Source organism: Anser cygnoides, chromosome 18 (genome assembly GCF_040182565.1).
Source record: "Anser cygnoides isolate HZ-2024a breed goose chromosome 18, Taihu_goose_T2T_genome, whole genome shotgun sequence".
Lineage (NCBI taxonomy): Eukaryota > Metazoa > Chordata > Aves > Anseriformes > Anatidae > Anser > Anser cygnoides.
The window spans coordinates 10755154-10773523 of record NC_089890.1 but is presented as its reverse complement, the minus strand read 5'-3'; the positions used below and the strand labels follow the sequence as shown (position 1 = coordinate 10773523).

Sequence of the window (18370 nt, the reverse complement as noted above, 5' to 3'; positions counted from 1 at the left end):
TCATAAAACTATTTTTTTCCCAAGTATCAGCATGTACTGGAACCTTCCCTAATTATTACCTACCTTTGATATTATTCAAGACATTAGTAGTGTTAAGGGACGATGGACTTCTGTTCAGTGCATCTCCTTCTGCTGTGTAAGTAATCTGCAGATCTATTTTTTTAGACTCCCCTTGGAGAGGGGTCCGTGGTTCAGGAAGGTCATCAACTTGAGGAGTTAACTGCTTTCTTTGAAAATGACTTGGATCCCTTTGTACCAAAAAGGCACTTGGGTCAAAATTTTCTCGGGGAAATTTAACAATTTTCTGAGATTTTATCCAGCGGCCATTTACAAACTGAAACCTTTTCAGGTGAATGATCTAAAGACAAATATGTTAGAGAAAAATAAAGGATTATATCACAGTGAGTAAATATAACTGTTAAGGTATTTTTTTCCTGAAGCATACACATTTTATCACATATTAATAAAAGGATTAACCACATAGTATGTAACAATTTGGATTGTGGGATCAAGCTGGTAAAATACAGAACTAATGTTTCATGGGGAAATGATGGAAAAGTTTGCTTCACTTCAGTGATCCATATTGTGGTGTTCTGAATAACCTACCAAGTTTCAAAACCAATAACAGCAGGTGTTACACAACTAGACAAAAGATCAAGTTGCCAGAAACACTGCCAAAGTGTGACTCTGTCAGAACAGACAAAACCGAACGCAAAATGCCTCTTATGCTGCAATGTTAAAAAGATAAAAAAGGTTTTGAGGTTTGTTATTTTCCTGCAGTACAGAAATGCATGACGTGAACTAAGTCAACTCCCCTCCTGAGACTGAACAAAAGCAAATCTTATTCAGAACAAGAAGACATAGCTAGCGATTCCAATTTGTAACCAATGCAGCTTGATTCTGTTGCTGTAGAGGAATCAAAACAATATCATACCAAAATAGGAGGAAGCCTCCAAAGATCTAGTTTTTTTGTAGCCAGACAATGGGTCTTGCATTTGGAACAGTAGTACATCTCATCCTCCCCCAGTTCTTCCTCACTGGTGAAGGCTCGAAGACAGCTATCCAGATTGATGGGCTCTGCTTGAGCTCGTCGACTTTGTTCAACACTTTCATGTTCTTCTACAATCTGAAGTGAGATAGAACTGTTTCTGACTTGGAAACATACAAACTGCTCAGAGGAAGACTGTTCACTGTATCGTACAAATAACACCATATAGTTATATTTAGGATTAAAGATGAAAAGTAAATGCACTAAGTTTTAGCAGATTTTTTTTTCAGTTATGAAGAGGCAGACATACAAATAATGCACTCCTTATTCTTGGGTTTTGTTTACAAAATCATCCATGAAGCACAAGGTTATAGGTTCTGCTCATAAATCTGAATAGCTATTCTAGTTTAACTCAGCCATGTATTTACCTTTAGATCTGTTTTGTAGACTCAATGAATCAAATGGATTTACTCATATGGATAACTGTTTATGGTGCTGGCATCCTTAGAAAATCTATCAAATTAACATATTTTGTAAAATATTGTGGCTAGAACAAACACAACTCACAACGGGCAATAAATACACTGCTGTGGCTTTTTAGAAGCTTCCCTTCCACATTATGGTTATGTAAGAGGTGTAACATTAAGAAACTGATTTATTCACAGAATATACTGTTCTGTGATTACTGCCTCTAGTTTAACAGAAAATTGATACAGTAAGAATCAAATGCCTAATGAAAAAAAGAAAAAGGAATGCCTTCCTAATTTAGTCTTGGCGAAATGGGTTGTACTCCAGAACTATTAACAAACAATGAAGGGTTTGCGTTGCAATTTTACCCGTTCCTGTGATGTCTGGTAGCGTAGATGGAGTGCTGTTGGATCCCAGTCTACAGCAATGTAAGCGTTACCAACAGAAGCTCTGTCCTCTGTGCACTCAATTTTACAGCCACGGCAAAATCTAAGACAAAAAGTTAGATGTGGTAATTGAACTGTCCAAACCCTTTTTGGCTTTACCTTACTTCACCCTTTGGAAAAATTCCAAGCACGCTTTCAGGGTCCACTTTAGTTCTTACTCTCCAAATTGCAAAGAAACTAGCAAGGACAGGTGATCTACATCTAAAACTGTTTAGTTTTGCAGAAAATCCCCACAAATCATCCAAATATGTACATGTACGTGCCTGCATATAGGCACATATGCACACAGAAAATTGTAAGGGGTTAAGAGTTTTTTTGATAATCTCCTGTCTATCTCCTAATTTAAGGTTTCTGTCAGCGGGGCTTTCAGCTCTCCAAGTCATAAAAGCTATTCTGCAGTGAAAGTCTGCCATGTGAGGGTTTTGGTTAAATTAGATTCTAGATTCTTATTGATATTACCTCTGAAGTCTGAAACGTATCAAAAACCCATTACCATAAATTACATTTCTGCTGAAGTGATTCCTTTCCTTAAATCTAAAAAGAACAATTTACCTGTACCATGGACACCAAGCACAAGAATTTCCATCCTTCTGAACTACTCTTAGGGTGAACGGATACTGATACCCCATGCTATCATCACTGAAACAGAAGAGAACACGACATGAAACATAGGTTTCATTCAGACTGCCAATTAATTTTGACCTTCCTTCACTCTATTTGCTAAAACACACAAAAAATCCAAACGATAACGAATATTAAGCATAAGATATTGAAATAAGACCTGCCTTTGTGTCACCTAAATTCCAAATACACATATCATAGCATTAGCTTTAAGTCTACTCATCAGGATCACCATTGAGCTATTAAAAAAAAGACATTTAAAGCTTTAGTAGGCATAGTCACACATTTTCATACTACTATCAGTACTACTTCATTTTATTAGCACACTAATATAACTGCAGAGGAATAGAAATGGAAATCCATTAAACAACCGCAGTTCTTCCTGCTTTGGAAATGAACTTTTTCATATAACGTTCTGAAAACTAAAATAATGCAAACACGTGTAGTAACTGACCCTTTCCTCATGCCTTCTGAAGGCATTCAAAAAATTCCCACATGTAGTGGCAATTACAGAAAATGAAGAGTAATGCACTCACTGATTTTGAAAGAAACAGGACAGCATCCTACCCTGTATCTCTTTTCTAACCCAGTTAACTTGGACACAGGCTCACTGGTTTAAACTGACTACATAAAATCAGTTAGTCTAGAGTCTACACAGCTACTAATAACTGCCAAAAGTCGCTGGCATATTGATGAATGAACCATGTAGTAATTCATTGTTAAAATACATGAAATGTTATCATAGGACAGACTGTTCAGTTATTTTTCCATTTGACAGATGTAATGAATTATCAATCAGTGCATGAGAATGAGCCTATTAATTTGGGTAAAACCTACCTTTAAGTGCAACTGGAAGGTATACTACATTTAACTATACTAAAAAGGATTAAAAGGTATTTTTAATTATTGTCATTATAAAATTTTAGGACTCTAAAGTCACTTCTTACAAAACTAACCCACTAGATAGAATCTGCAGACAGAAAGCATTTGAGGTAAAACTGCACAAAATTGTTCCTAAAATTGTTGACATTCAAAAGCATATCTTCATTCAACAGAGCTATTATGAGAAGTTAAAATCAATGAAGTAATGAATATTTTTAAAATTCTGTAAACAAGTCTAAGCTACTGTATTATGTAGTTCAAGTCAACGGTTGGCCTGCCGAACTCACCAGTCTTGCGCGTGATTACTAGCTTCCTGAGGTGGGAGAGGGCTAGCCAGCCTGGAAACCTGAATCCATACTGCATCATACAGGTCTTTTTTCCGTGTATGAACTGTACAAGGAACAATTAGTGGCATTCCGAAGAGGCTGGGGCGATTCTTCTGAGATGAAAGAAAATACAGTTCTGTCCGCATCTGCAAATGTGAAATAAAAGAATGACTCAGATATAAGTATGAATTAATTCACATTACCATAATTACTTGGATGCTGACCTTGGTTTATATTCTAGGCTTCAGCAATTAAAACAAAAATTAATTCTATTGAAAGTACTTTATTTCAACATTTTTTTCGATATCAAAAGCAGTAAAGTTTGATAACTGTTTTGAAACTACCTGAAAACTTTCTTTTTGTATTTTATGATATCACAGCAATGTTAATTAAGCACTACACCGTATCAGCATAAATCTAATTCAACCATGTTCAATTTTTTATATTTCATATAATGAATATTTCCTACTTTTCCCAACAAATGGTAATGTTGTATTGCAGAAAGGCAACTAATGATGTTACTACCTGTCCCCAAATGACCTCTACACTAGGCAAGTTTACATTCTATCCAGAAAGAAAACCCTTACATTTAAGGAGGCACTGCAGACCTGTACACAACTTACTCCAAGCAGACAAATTGGCCTTGTGCTACATCTCTCATTTATAAGAAAGATTTAACACACTGACTGAATGACACTTAGGCACAGTAAACCACTACTGCCTTGCAAAAATTTATTACAAATGACCCTTTCCATCGATAAGCCTTTTGACAATGACAAGCATGGATTGCTGGAATTCCTTCCACACAACTCCTACTGCAAGCTGTAGGACTAGCAGACTGTAACAGCCCACAAGCATTGTACCATTCACATACGAAATTCTACCAAACTTGAATCAAGATGGCAATGATAGAAGTGGCTATTGGCCACCATGAGAGAATAAAGCAAAACAGCCTCATACAAACACCCAGTGAAGGGGCAACTTAAATAGCCTCCCAGCCCACATCCCCTACGTTCTAAATGTCAGCAGACTTTGAAGTCAGGAGACAGTGCACACTGAACACATGGCTATTTGAGGTGTTCAGTCACTCAACTTTGACATTTAGAGTGCAACACAACTACAGATGCTTTTATGAAGAGCAGTTCATGCTAACAGAACGATCCACTAATGTACTATATATCTTCACTCTGGTTCTCTGTAAGAAATAAGGCTGTTCCACATACTGGGGAAGAAACACATTTCAAGTAGTTCCCCTAATTAGATTTTTTTTCTGCTCAAAGAATCCTGGAACATTTACTCAGGGAGTTAGTGAGTGCCCAAGTATGCATCTCAGTGTTAAAGAACTGGGAAGCATGCCAATACTAGGGAAAGAAAAATATACCAACATTAGACACTATAATTTAAATCTACATGAGCTGCATGTCCGTATAACTTGGTGCATACATAATAGTGAAACATATTCATGTTCCCCTCATAAGAAATACAGCTTAATTTATCATATGGACATAAAAAATACCCTCACTGACTTTCTCAAACAGTGTCATGCGAATAATTTATAACAAATGCAAAATCCACTAACCATTTTTCTATGGACCGCAATTATATACCCTGTACATGGACTGTCAGAAATCAAGGGCATGTGACCGTTCAGAGTCCAGTTGGCGAGGTTACGCTCTGTTCCACATGGCACTACAGTATTTGGCATTCCGTTGGGAATCAGGGTTGGTTTGGGAAGGTCCCCATTCATCATTATGTTGGGTGCTCCGTTAGTTGATGATCCAGTCGAGGTATCTGTAGACAGAAAATTACGTTCTCATTTTTATCTACAGCAACTATAACTTAGCACAAGTTCTTTACGCCTTCCATTCTGTTCAGTGCATTTCATGAAATATCTGCTACTCTCCTTCAGACCAATACATAATCTTTTATTTGCTTAAAACTTTGAAAAAATCAGAGTATGCAAGAACAAGGAATAATAAAGGTGTTTACAGTTCATACATGAAAACAGACAACAAAACAGGAGCCAAAACTGAACACCATACTTCCGATATTTATATATCCCACTTTAGAGCCAATCCACAAGCAAGAAAATATTTTGCATGTGTCTAACTAAAATGAGTATGTATGAATCAGACTACTGCTTCAGACTACTGCTCTGGGCACAACCCTAAAAAGGATCACAGGACATCAGCAGGCACTGAGACTGCTCACAGCTTCTCTGCCCATCACAACTTGGACTTACCTGGCTTTTCTTTATGCCTCACTTTTTCAGTTGTATTAAGTAGTAAGGTTTTTCTCCTGAATTTCTGCAGTACCCAAGCACTGTACGTTTTAAGTGAACAGGAAAATAAGTGTTCTTTTACCTGTCTGCACAGGACTTGATGCTGATGTAGGTGATCCTGGAATGGGTATTTCAAATGCACACAAGAACCCACTCACTGATAACCGGACTTTCTGGTTGTCTTGAGGAAAGTTCTTCATTGCAAACAGGGAAAAAGTTAGTCAGGTATGTATATGCTTCTATCTGCGACTTCTTATATGTTTTGTTCTTTTGAAAGTAAGTACACCTATCGGATCATCTCTCCCCTCCCATCTGCTTTGTCACACCTTTCTAGATAAAGGAGAGCCAACAAGCACAAGACTTTGCAGACCACCGCAGCAAGACCTGAGAGGTATTACTGGTTCTAGACTGTAAGCCCCTAGCTTAAATCCTACTCAATAACAGCAAACAAAAATACAGATGTAAACACATACATAGCCAGTATACAGAACTAAGCCAGGTATCATTTGTCTCCAACCTCTTGACAGCGTTTAAAGCTCATCATAGCACTCTAACTTGAGATTTATTAGCTCAAGATGATTTTATCATGTTTTTGTTAAATATCATTATTAATCAATTCAACTTCTGTGAGCTTCCACATCATTTTTCATTTTATTTACAAGTGATTTATCTTGGCTCAGTTTACTTGGTTTTAAAGCTATTTGAAGAAAGCCAAATTACAGCTTAAAAGTGAAACATGAATTAAATAAAGTTCATATAGAGATAAAACCAAGCTCGCTTTTTTTTTAATCACAATTTCAGTTAAATTACTTCACGTTTCTTGTGGGCAAAGCTTAATATCGAAAAGCACGAAGACACTGCCGATGTGTCAAAGAATAATCAGAAATACGAGAAGTATTTTGTAGCATTTTTTTTTTCTTTTTACCTTTATATTGGAGCTATGGACTTCTGCAAGGAGTATCTGTTCTGGTTTCAGCCCACAGAGTTCACTTAACTGTTTTTTCAAACCTGTATACTTTTCATCCATGTTCAATCTCAGGCCATATCGAACAGGCGTAGTACCATCCAATTTGATTACTTTAAAGGGGAAAAAGAAACACATTGGTCAGCAAACCAGGAAAGATTTAATGAGAATAACACATTACACCTACCTACTTATTAGAAAGTATTTTTTCCCACTAAGATCAGTTTTTTATTATTTTTTATTTTATTTTTATTATCGGACAATTTTCAAGATCTGCAGACAAATGTCAGAAAATCCCTTGCTGCACAGGCAGTAGAAAATGGATGCAACTTTCCTTTAGCTTTTTATCATTTTTACTTTTGCCTGTTTTACAACAATATATTGGTTCCTCATAGTGTAGTTCACAAACCATGAAGTATTTTTGTTTGTCCACTAGCCCCAAGCCTCTCTTTTTCACCCTACACAGATTCAGAACAACCTCCACAATACAGATTTTCAGTGAATAGAAGTAAAATTCTAAAAACCTCAGTTTTACATGTTGCTGTTTTAAGTTTTTTTTAGTCAAGATAGGAAATGGACCATGTATGCTCTGTTTTTACAGAATCACAGAATCGTCTAGGTTGGAAGAGACCTCCAAGATCATCTTGTCCAACCTCTGTCCCAACACTAACAAGTCCTCCACTAAACCATATCACTAAGGGCTACATCTAAACGTCTTTTAAAGACCTCCAGGGATGGCGACTCAACCACCTCCCCGGGCAGCCCATTCCAATGCCTAACAACCCTTTCAGTAAAGAAGTTCTTCCTAAGAAAGAAAGCTTTTATTTTAGTTTAACTGCATTCCAATGAAAATTCTTGTACTCTATTATATTAAAATAATGCTACTGTTTTAAAAGTACAAATATGGACAAAAATTTGGATGTTTTAGAGCCGTTCCTTGAAAATCTGTTCTACATGCAGTTTTTAATTCCCTATGAACTTGTCTGTGCTACAATAAATACCACCACTCACCTGTAATTTCTAGGTGCATGTAGCTATCCATTGGCAAAGGTAAGGATAAAAAATTGAAAGGGTCAAATCTAACACTTATATGTCCACAAGTTTTACACTTTACTTGTGACTTCAGCTGCCCATGAAATAAATCTACGACAATGGATCTGTTTCTTCTCAGATGGTTTTCCCAGGCCTAAAACAAATTTCAGGAAAACAATACAAAGTTAGAAGCTGGACTACTTGCTTGAACTACAGGAAAGAGGATGTGTTGGAAGACCAGAAAGTTTTGTCAGCCTATGGAACTCAAATACTTTTCCACAGATGTGTCTTACCAATTTATTATAAAGATTAAGTGTTTAGTTTCAATGAGAGTAAAGAAAAGTTATTTCCCTTAACACAATAATCAAGGTACGACATCATTTGAAGTACTTCTGAAAGGATCATCACCTTGAAAATTTTTGATATTCATTACTCTGAATCATTCAAAATGATTGTGAGATTTTATCTTTATACCTTTATCATAATATTTAAAGGAGCTCATTTTCAGATCAATGGTGAAACTGACTCCTTAAATCATAGATCTAACAAGTTTCAAAAGATGGTCCATTCCTGCAAGAGTATTGTCACACACTTGCTCATCAGTAACTTTAGATTTCCTGAGAAACAAAGTAATTTCTAGCAACTTGGTGTTATGAGGGGGAAACATAAACAAACAAACCAAACCAACAAACAAAAAATCAAAATAACAACAACAAAAGCTTTAACCCATACCTCAGCTGCTACTTCCCAGTCTGGTCGACCATCACTATCTTTCAGTTCAACATACGGTTTATCATGAACTCTATTCAAATCCTCATGAAGACCATCCAAAAGAAAAGCTAGAAGCTCCTGTGAGTCTTGCTGTTGAAAGCCATTAAACCTTGGAGCATATTTCGCTATTGTCCACTACAAAAAGGACAGAAAGTTACTTAACATTATGTGACAAAAGCTGTAAAAATAAATCAAAATATTGTAGAGAAGATGCATGCTGTCGACAAGCGGAAATGCAATTGCCAAGAGTTAAAGACAACTCCCTATGCTTTCAGAACAAAAGATCATTTACAGGTAAATCCATTATCTTTTGCTCCTAACAAGGGCTATAAAAATCCACATCTTACACCACAACCGCTGATTCATTATCAGTTAACTCTTTTGAGCTTACAATTGCTGAACCATGACTACATTCAACAGAAAGCTGTTCAAGTCCTGACCACCAGGACACACACACCCTGACCTCCACATGGGCGTTTTGTCCTGACACAGTCCTTTCCCAAAAAATTAAATTCTGTGACCAGTTCGGAGTCATGTACATGATGACGACTGTCTTCCCAGCACATGCTTGCTGGTTTCGCAGCCAACTTCTAACACACAGAATGTGTGTCCACGTTTCCTTCTCCTCCTCTAGGGAGATACCAGTCTGAGTCCCAGAACCAATACAGCTAACACCAGGAAAAAGTGCATTAAAAGGTTTCCACTACTCAAAGAAATTCTTGCTTTCTACCTTCAAATAACACACATCGCAGACTTACCCGCAACTTTAATGGTGCTATATTCTTCTGAGTCCCACTCCACAACTCCTGAACCAAATCCCCATAGCACTTGGCCATGTGTCCTTTCATTCCTATTGGATTTGTCCTAGAATTTATGAAGTAATTAATACCATAAGCATGAGGTTTAAACAAGGAAGTGCAAAGGCTTCATGCTGAACTGTTTTAGCTCTTCCAGAAACAAAAGAGTTTATAGTTTCATGTATCCAAGCTAGTTACCTGTTGTATAGCTGATAGTTGATAATACTAAACTTTAAAGAATTTATTCATATTGTCTACTTCTGAAAGTTGAAACTGATCTTAAATCAGCTATGATATCTAAACGCCAAAGGTCTCAAACAGATTACCTGTTAAGTTCATAAAGATGTCTTCCTGAGATGAAATACCGTGTCAGAGGTTGCGTATTACTGACACACTGGATACTCGAGTTCATGAAACATGTGTTACCCAGATTGCTTAATCCAGTAGCACCCTTTTCAGTAGGAACTGAGAGAAAGGAAACATAATTATGTCACTTCTGCAGATGTGAAAAATTAGTCTGGAATGGTATATCAGTGAAGTTCAGAATGTGACCTTCTCACCGCAACCATAACAATTTAACATGCTCCCACTTAGGAGACTACAGCTAGCAGAGATGCTACAGAGGATCAGCCTGTTCAAAGTATCTGCTCTCTCAACTCTACTTAAGCCAACAGAAATTGAGGTAATTAAGTATTTTGTTGGATTCCATCCACCATGGATATCAGTACAAGCCAGACAAACTACTGTCAGCTAAATAATTATGGTACTGCAACTTCTGGACTCCTTTGTTAAAATCTTAACTATTCCTCACCTTAAAAAAAAAAAAGGCAAGATAATAAACATTAAATCCCGAATTTGCTACTGCTGCATCTGAATATCTGAAAATTCATCTATCTATTCATCCAACCCTCACACTTTTCTAGCAGCTATGTTAATAAAACAGAAAGAATAAGCAAAGCCGCAAAGGCATAAAAGACCTCTTCCAATGTTAACAGCAATTTGATTAAAAAGAGTTTCAACATAATATACCCTCTTGGATTTTTCTTCTCACCATACCTCAAGTACTTACCTTTATGTCTGTCTATTTTACTGCTGTTTGCTATAAAAGACATCTCTTCAGGCCAGCTCATGTCTTTGTTTCGAACTAGAAAGAGACATGGTGTAAGATTTTTGTTTATTACTTATTCCAGAGAGCTTATACAGCTAAAGAGATTTAAGTAAAATTTGCAAATATTTTTTTAATTTTGATCATAAAATTATTTTCAGTATGCACACTTTTGTTTCTCGAAATAAGAGAGTAAACAAGAAGTCAGGTCAAACTAGTTAAAAAGTCAGCTGATCCATGCACCTCCAGCAAAGGCCTGATTCATTTGTGACTGAAACTACTCTGCCAGGCACAGTACTGCATGGCAGAAGGATGAGATGCAACAGAAATTGAAAAAAGAAAGGTATTGATTGCTTTTAAGGCATTTTCACCACGAGGACAGTCAGTCAAGCAGCCAAGTCCAAACATGTTAGGTTCTTTCCAGATAAGAAAATAAAAGCAGCTTATAATGAAATTCTTAGAAATGAACCTGGTACGGACTGCAACGTGCAGTTTTCTTCATCTTTTGCTTTGTACGAATGCATTCATGCAAATATCATAACCTGAACTCTTGTAAAATCAGTGGGGAAAAAACACAACAAAAAGCATCAGGTGCTTCACACGGGTTTTGCTTTATCTCTGCTGTTCTAGTTATAACTATAGGCGTAGTAGATTCTTTGAAACTTTGGTGCTTCCTCCTATATTTTTCTCAATGTATAGAGACAGACAGAAATGTACACATACTATTCCCTCCCAAAATATTTCCAAAGATTAAATATTTGGGCACTAGGCTAATGTATTTGTATAGTAGTTTGGACAATTTCACAACCATGTACTTACACAGTCTATTAAGAATATATAGACTCATAAAAAAACTGTTTGCTCTTAGTGTGTAAACAACTTTACGTGCTCTTTTATACCTTCTATTACTAAATGCTGCTCATCTTGGATTTTAAGGTACTCCAATCTGTGATCTTCATCATCAAGCAAAGTAAGATAGTTCTGCAGGAGAAAAATACTTCATATAGTTATTCTAGATCGAAAATTCTCTAAGGATGTTTGAATTTCAAAGCAATGAAATTAAAATAGTATTAATATTTTTTTCACATAAATAAGAGTACTAGTTCCCTAATTAATTAAACAAAATTAATTAAATACAGCAGTTCACTAATCTCCACAAGGATTTATTTCAATGCTGTAGTTTTACGTGGCATTCCTTTAGCATGAGAGAATTATATACACTTAAGGGTTTGGAGGAATACATTCTGCTTGTTCATTTGATTTCTTCACATACACATGTGAAAGAGAGCCTGGATGGCTGCTGGCTGTGTCAACAGGAGTCTACAGCATCATGCATGCCAATGAAAGCACAGATTTTTACTTCCATCTAAAACAGTTTCTATTAAACTGTATAGCAAGAGTATTATTCAGTAAGCCAATTGCCAATTTTTAAACATATCACAGGATAAATGGATGTTTATCAGGCTAATGACACAAAAACCTAAATTTCACTGCTTGGGGTGCACAAAAATCAAAAAATGGCATGAGTAAAACCTTTGCACGTTTTGGCCCAAGTTTTCCATCCTGGGTGGTTAAATCTTGAAGAGAATTTATGCTCATTTTTTTTTTCTGTGCACGTGTTTAATAGTATCTAGAAAAGAATATGATATACAATATTCAAAAGCTGTTAAAAACAAAAAAAAAAAAAGACTGACATTTACCTCGCTATTGTATAACCAGAGGCGCATATCTTCTTCTTTTATGCGCAGCCTCTGGGAGAGATATTCGTGTATCTCTTTAATCGTTTGCATTCGACTAAAGCAGCCGGTGTAAGCCAACACTCTCTTTAAAGGAGCATTCGGTGAAGGTACATTCCCTGGATTTGCAACCATAAGAAAAGAACAAGAGATAACATATATACCCATATGCAAACTGAAATAAAACCCAGATAAATAACAGCTTACACATTATGCATACTCTAAGTATTATTATTTTTTTTTGGTGAAAAACAAGTACACAGTTCCTCTGCTTTTGTTTATGGATAAAGTAATGAAATGAAAGCTAGCCGTTACCAACACTTGGGGATGTCTCGCATCAACACAGAACAAACTTGCTGTTGCAAAGACAATAAACTCATCTCCTTTATTACCCAAACCTATTAGAAAACCACTCCATTAAGATTCTCATAGGAAATAATTTAAAAGAAATTTTTAAATGACTGGACTACTCTTTTTTTTTTTCCTCTTAAAGACAAAGTATCGAAGACAATAGTAATTTTCAAAATAAAGGGCTTCAAAAACATCACAGATATTTTGAGAGCACACTGTCAGTTAAAAATAAGGTAAAAATAAAATAAAAATCAGGCTGACTACTCTTGGGAGTAGCATGACTTTGCTCCAGCTCTTCTGTGGGATGAACTCTGACCTGCGAAGATGAAATCAGCCTGGCAGTTTGACAATAAAAGTACTCTTTGTAACTAACAGCCTCAACACATGTTCTATGAAGATGCCTATGATTTTCACCAACATTTCTTAACAATCTCATCTTTGGAACACAAATTAATTCCATCAGTCAAGATTGTTGCTGTTTTCTATAAAATGAGCTCACCTTTACGCGAAGCATTTACAAAAGTGCAGTTTGAAATAGATGAGACCAAATTTATGTTTTATTTTCTGAGCTTCTTTAGTTTAACCTAGAGGAGGAGAAGGAAGTTCCCCACTCCTACAAAGACAGGTCCATAGCGTATTAATACGAAGCTTGTGTTATAGAGCCTGACTGGGCAATTGCTTTACTAAAGTAACTACAAATTTTAATGATGAAAATAGAACAATGTAAAAGAGTAAAATAAAGTAGCACCGTATGAAAAGATGCAGTAATACATGCAATTTGACAAGAGAGTAAAACTATACTGTAATCATAAGTCAGCAAAGCATCGGTTTTGTTTCAGGATACCAAGGCAAAGTACTAATTTATTTATTTTTTAAAGGAACACAAAAAAGCATTTTCTGAGATTAAGGATCAGAGGATTAGTTGTAAGATTACAGCAAGAAAGCACATTTGAAAACTCAAAAAGATTAATAATTGATTGGGCAAATAAATTAGTGAAGAGCGAAATAATTACAAATCAAGATCAAATTTGTCATGTCAGAAAAGTCCCTCTCTTTGACTTTCGGTCTTTTAGGAAGTCCAAACAAAACAGTTTCTATTTTATTAGATCAATACGAAAAATGAATTTGGGTAGCAGGCAGTTTCTGTAGCGGAACTTGATCAAACAGGCAGCCACCATTTACAGGTTAAGTTTGAGATTCTATCAAAGCAGTGAAAAATTGAGCATCTGCATGAGATTTTTAAACATACGCTGAGTAATAAGGCAGAAGGATTTAGTTTTCAGTAGTCAGGTGAGCCCACTTCTGGATATATGTTATTGTGAGTACCCAATTTATTTGTGTGTACTCAAATGCACATAATATGCGGAAATCATGTATTTCTTCAGACCTATTGCATAAACCACATATGCAATTACACACACAAACCAATTACTGAAAATAAATCCCTGTAACACTTGCCCGCAGAAACATGCAAAGCTACAAGATTATTCTTATAGCTTATTACTTGTACAATCTTTTGGTGAGCATTAACACCACAATTATGGTATTTTAGTGGGATGTTTACTTTCTACTGAATGTCTTTCCAAACTGTATCAAGCAATAGTCTTCACATTCCATTAATTAAGCCCCTTTTTAAAGGGTACTAAATAATTTTGGGCATTAAAGACCAGCTGCCCAAGTGACTCAGAACCAGTTGGCTGAATAATGATTTACTTTATTATATCAGCGTACTATCAGAAACACACCCCAATGCACAGGTGCATGTACCCTGGCTACATAATTAACTGCCAGAGGGAATTATCAGATCTTAGCCCTGTATTTTATGCAGTGCTCATTTCTCACTTTCAATTCACCGATCTATTTGCAGAAACTACACAACTTAACTGACTTCACTGAAAACGCTCCCTCAAGCCTCTTCCTTTCAAAAGGAGATAGAAGGAAAGCCTTGAAATTTTTTTACCAAACGCTGATTGTGCCTTACAGTTGATTAGCTGGTGTGCAAGCACAGTGGCAGCAAGCTCGCTTCTACAGCTGTGGGTCTCGCTTTCTTAGAAACTGCGCGCTTGTATTCTTGCTGCATTCTTAAGTTACCTCTAGGTAAATGCTGAGGAAACATTCTCAGGCTCATCATACCCATATTCACCCAGATGTTTGACTGCTGTGTTCGAGTGGCAGGCTGCTGTCTCAGAAAGAGCAGATAGCGAGGAAATAACTCTAGTTCAGGCACATTTGTTTTGCTGTTTTTGATCACCTAGTAAAGACATTTAAAACACATTTCAGAGACTCCTGTTCCAAACGTGTAGGAAATCCTATTAGGAACAGGAAGTAATGATTAAAGTGGAGGGATAGAAAATAATTATGTTTTACTAGGAGACAAGAAATCCTCTGAACTTCTTATGGGGTATTAGGCAAACATCCACAGCGATAAAAATTTACTGATTTCTAAGTACCTTTGGAAGCTTATTAGTTTCAGACTACCAAAAGCAAACACCTTATTTAGTGGAAGCATAGTTTCCTGTACAATGCTATGGAAAGAACATTCTTATCATTCCTGAAATATACTTGAATTTACAATGAACCTCAGTAATTCTACTCAGTCTATACTTCAACACAGAAGGTTCACAACTGTTAAAAAACAACAAAAAAACACCGCTACATTAAGACATTTGTTCTTTTTGAACTATACTACTGAATTCACAACTTCATATTATAGAGATAAATTAAAACTTACTTTGCATTTTGATACACTGACAGAAGTAGCTGAAATTTCCCCAGAACGTGACTTGTGGCTTTCAGTCAACGTTCCTACAAAGATTTCGCTATCTGTATCTGCCCGAATACTGATGTACATAAATAGCAGGACGACTATTTTTGTGAAAGTGACAATCAGAAGAAAACGCTCAGCTTAAGCTGCGAGAAGCAACATAATGCGCTGAAGTGTCATGGTATTAAACTTCAGCTACAACGAAAACATCTTCTGGAAAGAAGCCACCTGATGGTCCCTGCTGCGGGGCGGGAGCCTGGCACTGTCTGCGCTGCCTGTGTACACGGCAGCACAAAACCCAATTCCCTCCACAAATTCAAGGGTTCAGATAACTGCATCCCAAAAGATTCTTTAATTATGAACTGAAAAGCTAAAGTTTAGACATCCACTATTTATATTTTTACAGACAGGATATCTAAACTCTTTTTTTTTTTTTTTCATTCTGAATAAAGTCTTGTTTCTAATGGCACTATCGTAAAAATCTTAAGCACATTAGTTTGTGCTGTGCATAAAGTGATGTGCCCTTTCTGGATCACGAAAGGTGTTTGTTTCCATGGAGAACGTGTGGGAGGAGGGTAGCAGAAGGCAGTGATTTTTCACTGTAAAATCCATGTCAATACTATGGCTAACAGATCAAATCAGCAAAAATCATACAGCAAATTCTCTCCCATTTCTAACACAAAACATAAAACTAATACAAAAAAAAGTCAAGAAAAACGCAACTTAAGATCTGTTTGGAATCAAAACATTTTAAAATGAGGCCTGCCTTATATAAACATTTTCATCTAGCAGGCTCAAAAATGCTTCACACCTTAGTAAGAGTATTTTATATACAGGCAGTCCTGGAATCCTGAGATTTCGGCTGACTACAAGGTGAATTCTATCAAAGAATGGTAAAAGGTGAGTACAGCTTGGCAGTCATACGTGAATTCTTAGTGCCATTATGACCAAATGGTACTGCAAATTGTTGGGGCTACCTAACTGGATGTGAGAGTCTCCAGCCACAACTGCTGGGAGTCAGGGAAGTTTCTGAAGTAACAATCACGCCTGGACATTGTCTGGCCACGTCTCAGAGAAATCCTGGTCGGACAATTCCGCAAAACACCAAGAATCAAAGCAAAAATTCTAGAAGATCTACCCAAGCTATTCTAGAGAAGTTATTTATTGTCTGAGCACTGAGATCCCTCTCAAAATAGAAATTCCTCACATCCTAGATCATTGTATTTCAATTTCAGGGCTTCTAAGCTGCATCCTATTCAGAGGTGCAGGCTGGCTGTTTCCTTCTGGAACCCAGCTCCACACCTCAGGCAAGAGAATTTTTAATACGGTAATAGCCTTCTGCAACCTTCTGGTTTTAGGTGTACTCCCAATGTTAATAATTTAAGGGCTGCAGTGAAAGCAGATCTTTGAAGGCAAAACCAAAGATTGGCCTCTAAAACCCTGCCATCATTCAAGAATAAATGATCGCTTAATCTCTATTGCTACCATCAAAAAAAAATGCTCGCTTCCTTTTTTAAATATTAAGGTGTAGCTCAGGTAAGAGACTACGGGACACAGAAGAAATAAACCACTGTATGGAATACCTTTCTTTTCAACAGAAATTAAAGAAACTTCCAATGCCTCTACTTGCGAGCAAATTACTACAATTTTTCTTAGCTTTCAGTTAGCTTCAGTCTACTTTTGATACATTGAATATTAATAACTCAAGGCATGCCAGCTTTAGTTCCAAATGATTATGACCGGTTAATCATTTTGCAATAATACATACAAAGAAACAGAGATAGCCCAATAAACTGTGAGCAAATTATATGATTTAACAAAGACTGTTTCTATATAATTACTGCTTCTCTTTCAGGAATATTGTTGCTGTTTTAACTGCAACCAAAAAATATCTCATTGGGATAACGCAGAGTAATTATTAGTCCACTTAGTCAATTCCATTTAATATAAAGCACTTTCACACATTCAAAAATTAAATTCTGCATTGTGCCCCAAATTAATCTTTAATTAAGAATATTACAACCTTAATATAGAAAATACTAGTATTAGTTACAAAAAGTCAATTTCAATTTTTCAAAGGTTTTTAAGAAAACTTTTATACAAACAAGTACAAATATCACCTTAACTTTCATAGGCTTTTGCTAAATAGTCAATTTCATTGTAAGGTTCTAAGTGACTACAGACAATTAAATAATTGTTGATATAAGACCACAACATTACCAATTTGGAAATAGATTTTCTATTACACAATGGATATACTTATGTTAATTGTAAATCTGTTTCACAATGTTACTGCAATTCATTGGTTTTTCCGCTTACTGTAAAATACAAGAAACGTACAATTCACTACATATGAATTATTTGCTGGCAAATGAGTAAATGAGTATTCCATAAGTTTGGAGGAGTGTTACTGAGTTTGTGCTGAAGAAAAAGAATGATCATTGCTTGCCTCAGCATCAGGATTTTTAGTTACTCTTAAAAAAAAAAAAAAGAGCAATTATCAGAATACTAGAAAAATAATGATAATAAAGAAATACTTATTTTAAATGTATGATCTCAAAATAACAATTGGTAGTGCTCGTAGGCAATCGTTTCAACAAAGGATAGTCCTTGACTGCTTTCTTTACTGTGCTCATGTATTATCATTTATTCTTCTATATCTCCACCAAGTCACGTGCATTGTGTTTTCTATAGTACTGCGACTGAAGGACAGCCTTTGTTACCTTCCCCGCATTTTCATGAAATTGAGATAAGAAATGCCATTTCAAAGCAACAGGTGTCCCAGTTTTAACTTTACCATTGTGGTGTTTGTTTTTTTTTCCTATTATTCCTCGCAGA

At 36.1% G+C, this 18370-nt stretch overlaps 1 protein-coding gene across 3 annotated transcripts in view; it reads right to left on the bottom strand.

The window, feature by feature from the left end:
• Positions 1-18370, bottom strand: part of USP32 (ubiquitin specific peptidase 32) — a 79323-nt gene that overhangs the window by 7365 nt on the left and 53588 nt on the right. For 2 of the 3 annotated variants that reach the window (XM_066979730.1, XM_066979732.1), the window contains exons 16-31: positions 14860-15019; positions 12382-12536; positions 11581-11662; positions 10646-10720; positions 9903-10041; positions 9538-9643; positions 8741-8914; positions 7988-8162; positions 6938-7089; positions 6095-6206; positions 5311-5522; positions 3693-3877; positions 2455-2541; positions 1825-1945; positions 935-1126; positions 64-358 (exon numbers count right to left, since the gene is read on the bottom strand). In XM_066979730.1, coding sequence (XP_066835831.1) covers positions 64-358; positions 935-1126; positions 1825-1945; positions 2455-2541; positions 3693-3877; positions 5311-5522; positions 6095-6206; positions 6938-7089; positions 7988-8162; positions 8741-8914; positions 9538-9643; positions 9903-10041; positions 10646-10720; positions 11581-11662; positions 12382-12536; positions 14860-15019 — 2422 coding nt within the window. The remainder of the gene's footprint in view (positions 1-63; positions 359-934; positions 1127-1824; positions 1946-2454; positions 2542-3692; positions 3878-5310; positions 5523-6094; positions 6207-6937; positions 7090-7987; positions 8163-8740; positions 8915-9537; positions 9644-9902; positions 10042-10645; positions 10721-11580; positions 11663-12381; positions 12537-14859; positions 15020-18370) is intronic. The other variant, XM_066979731.1, reaches the window with a different exon arrangement.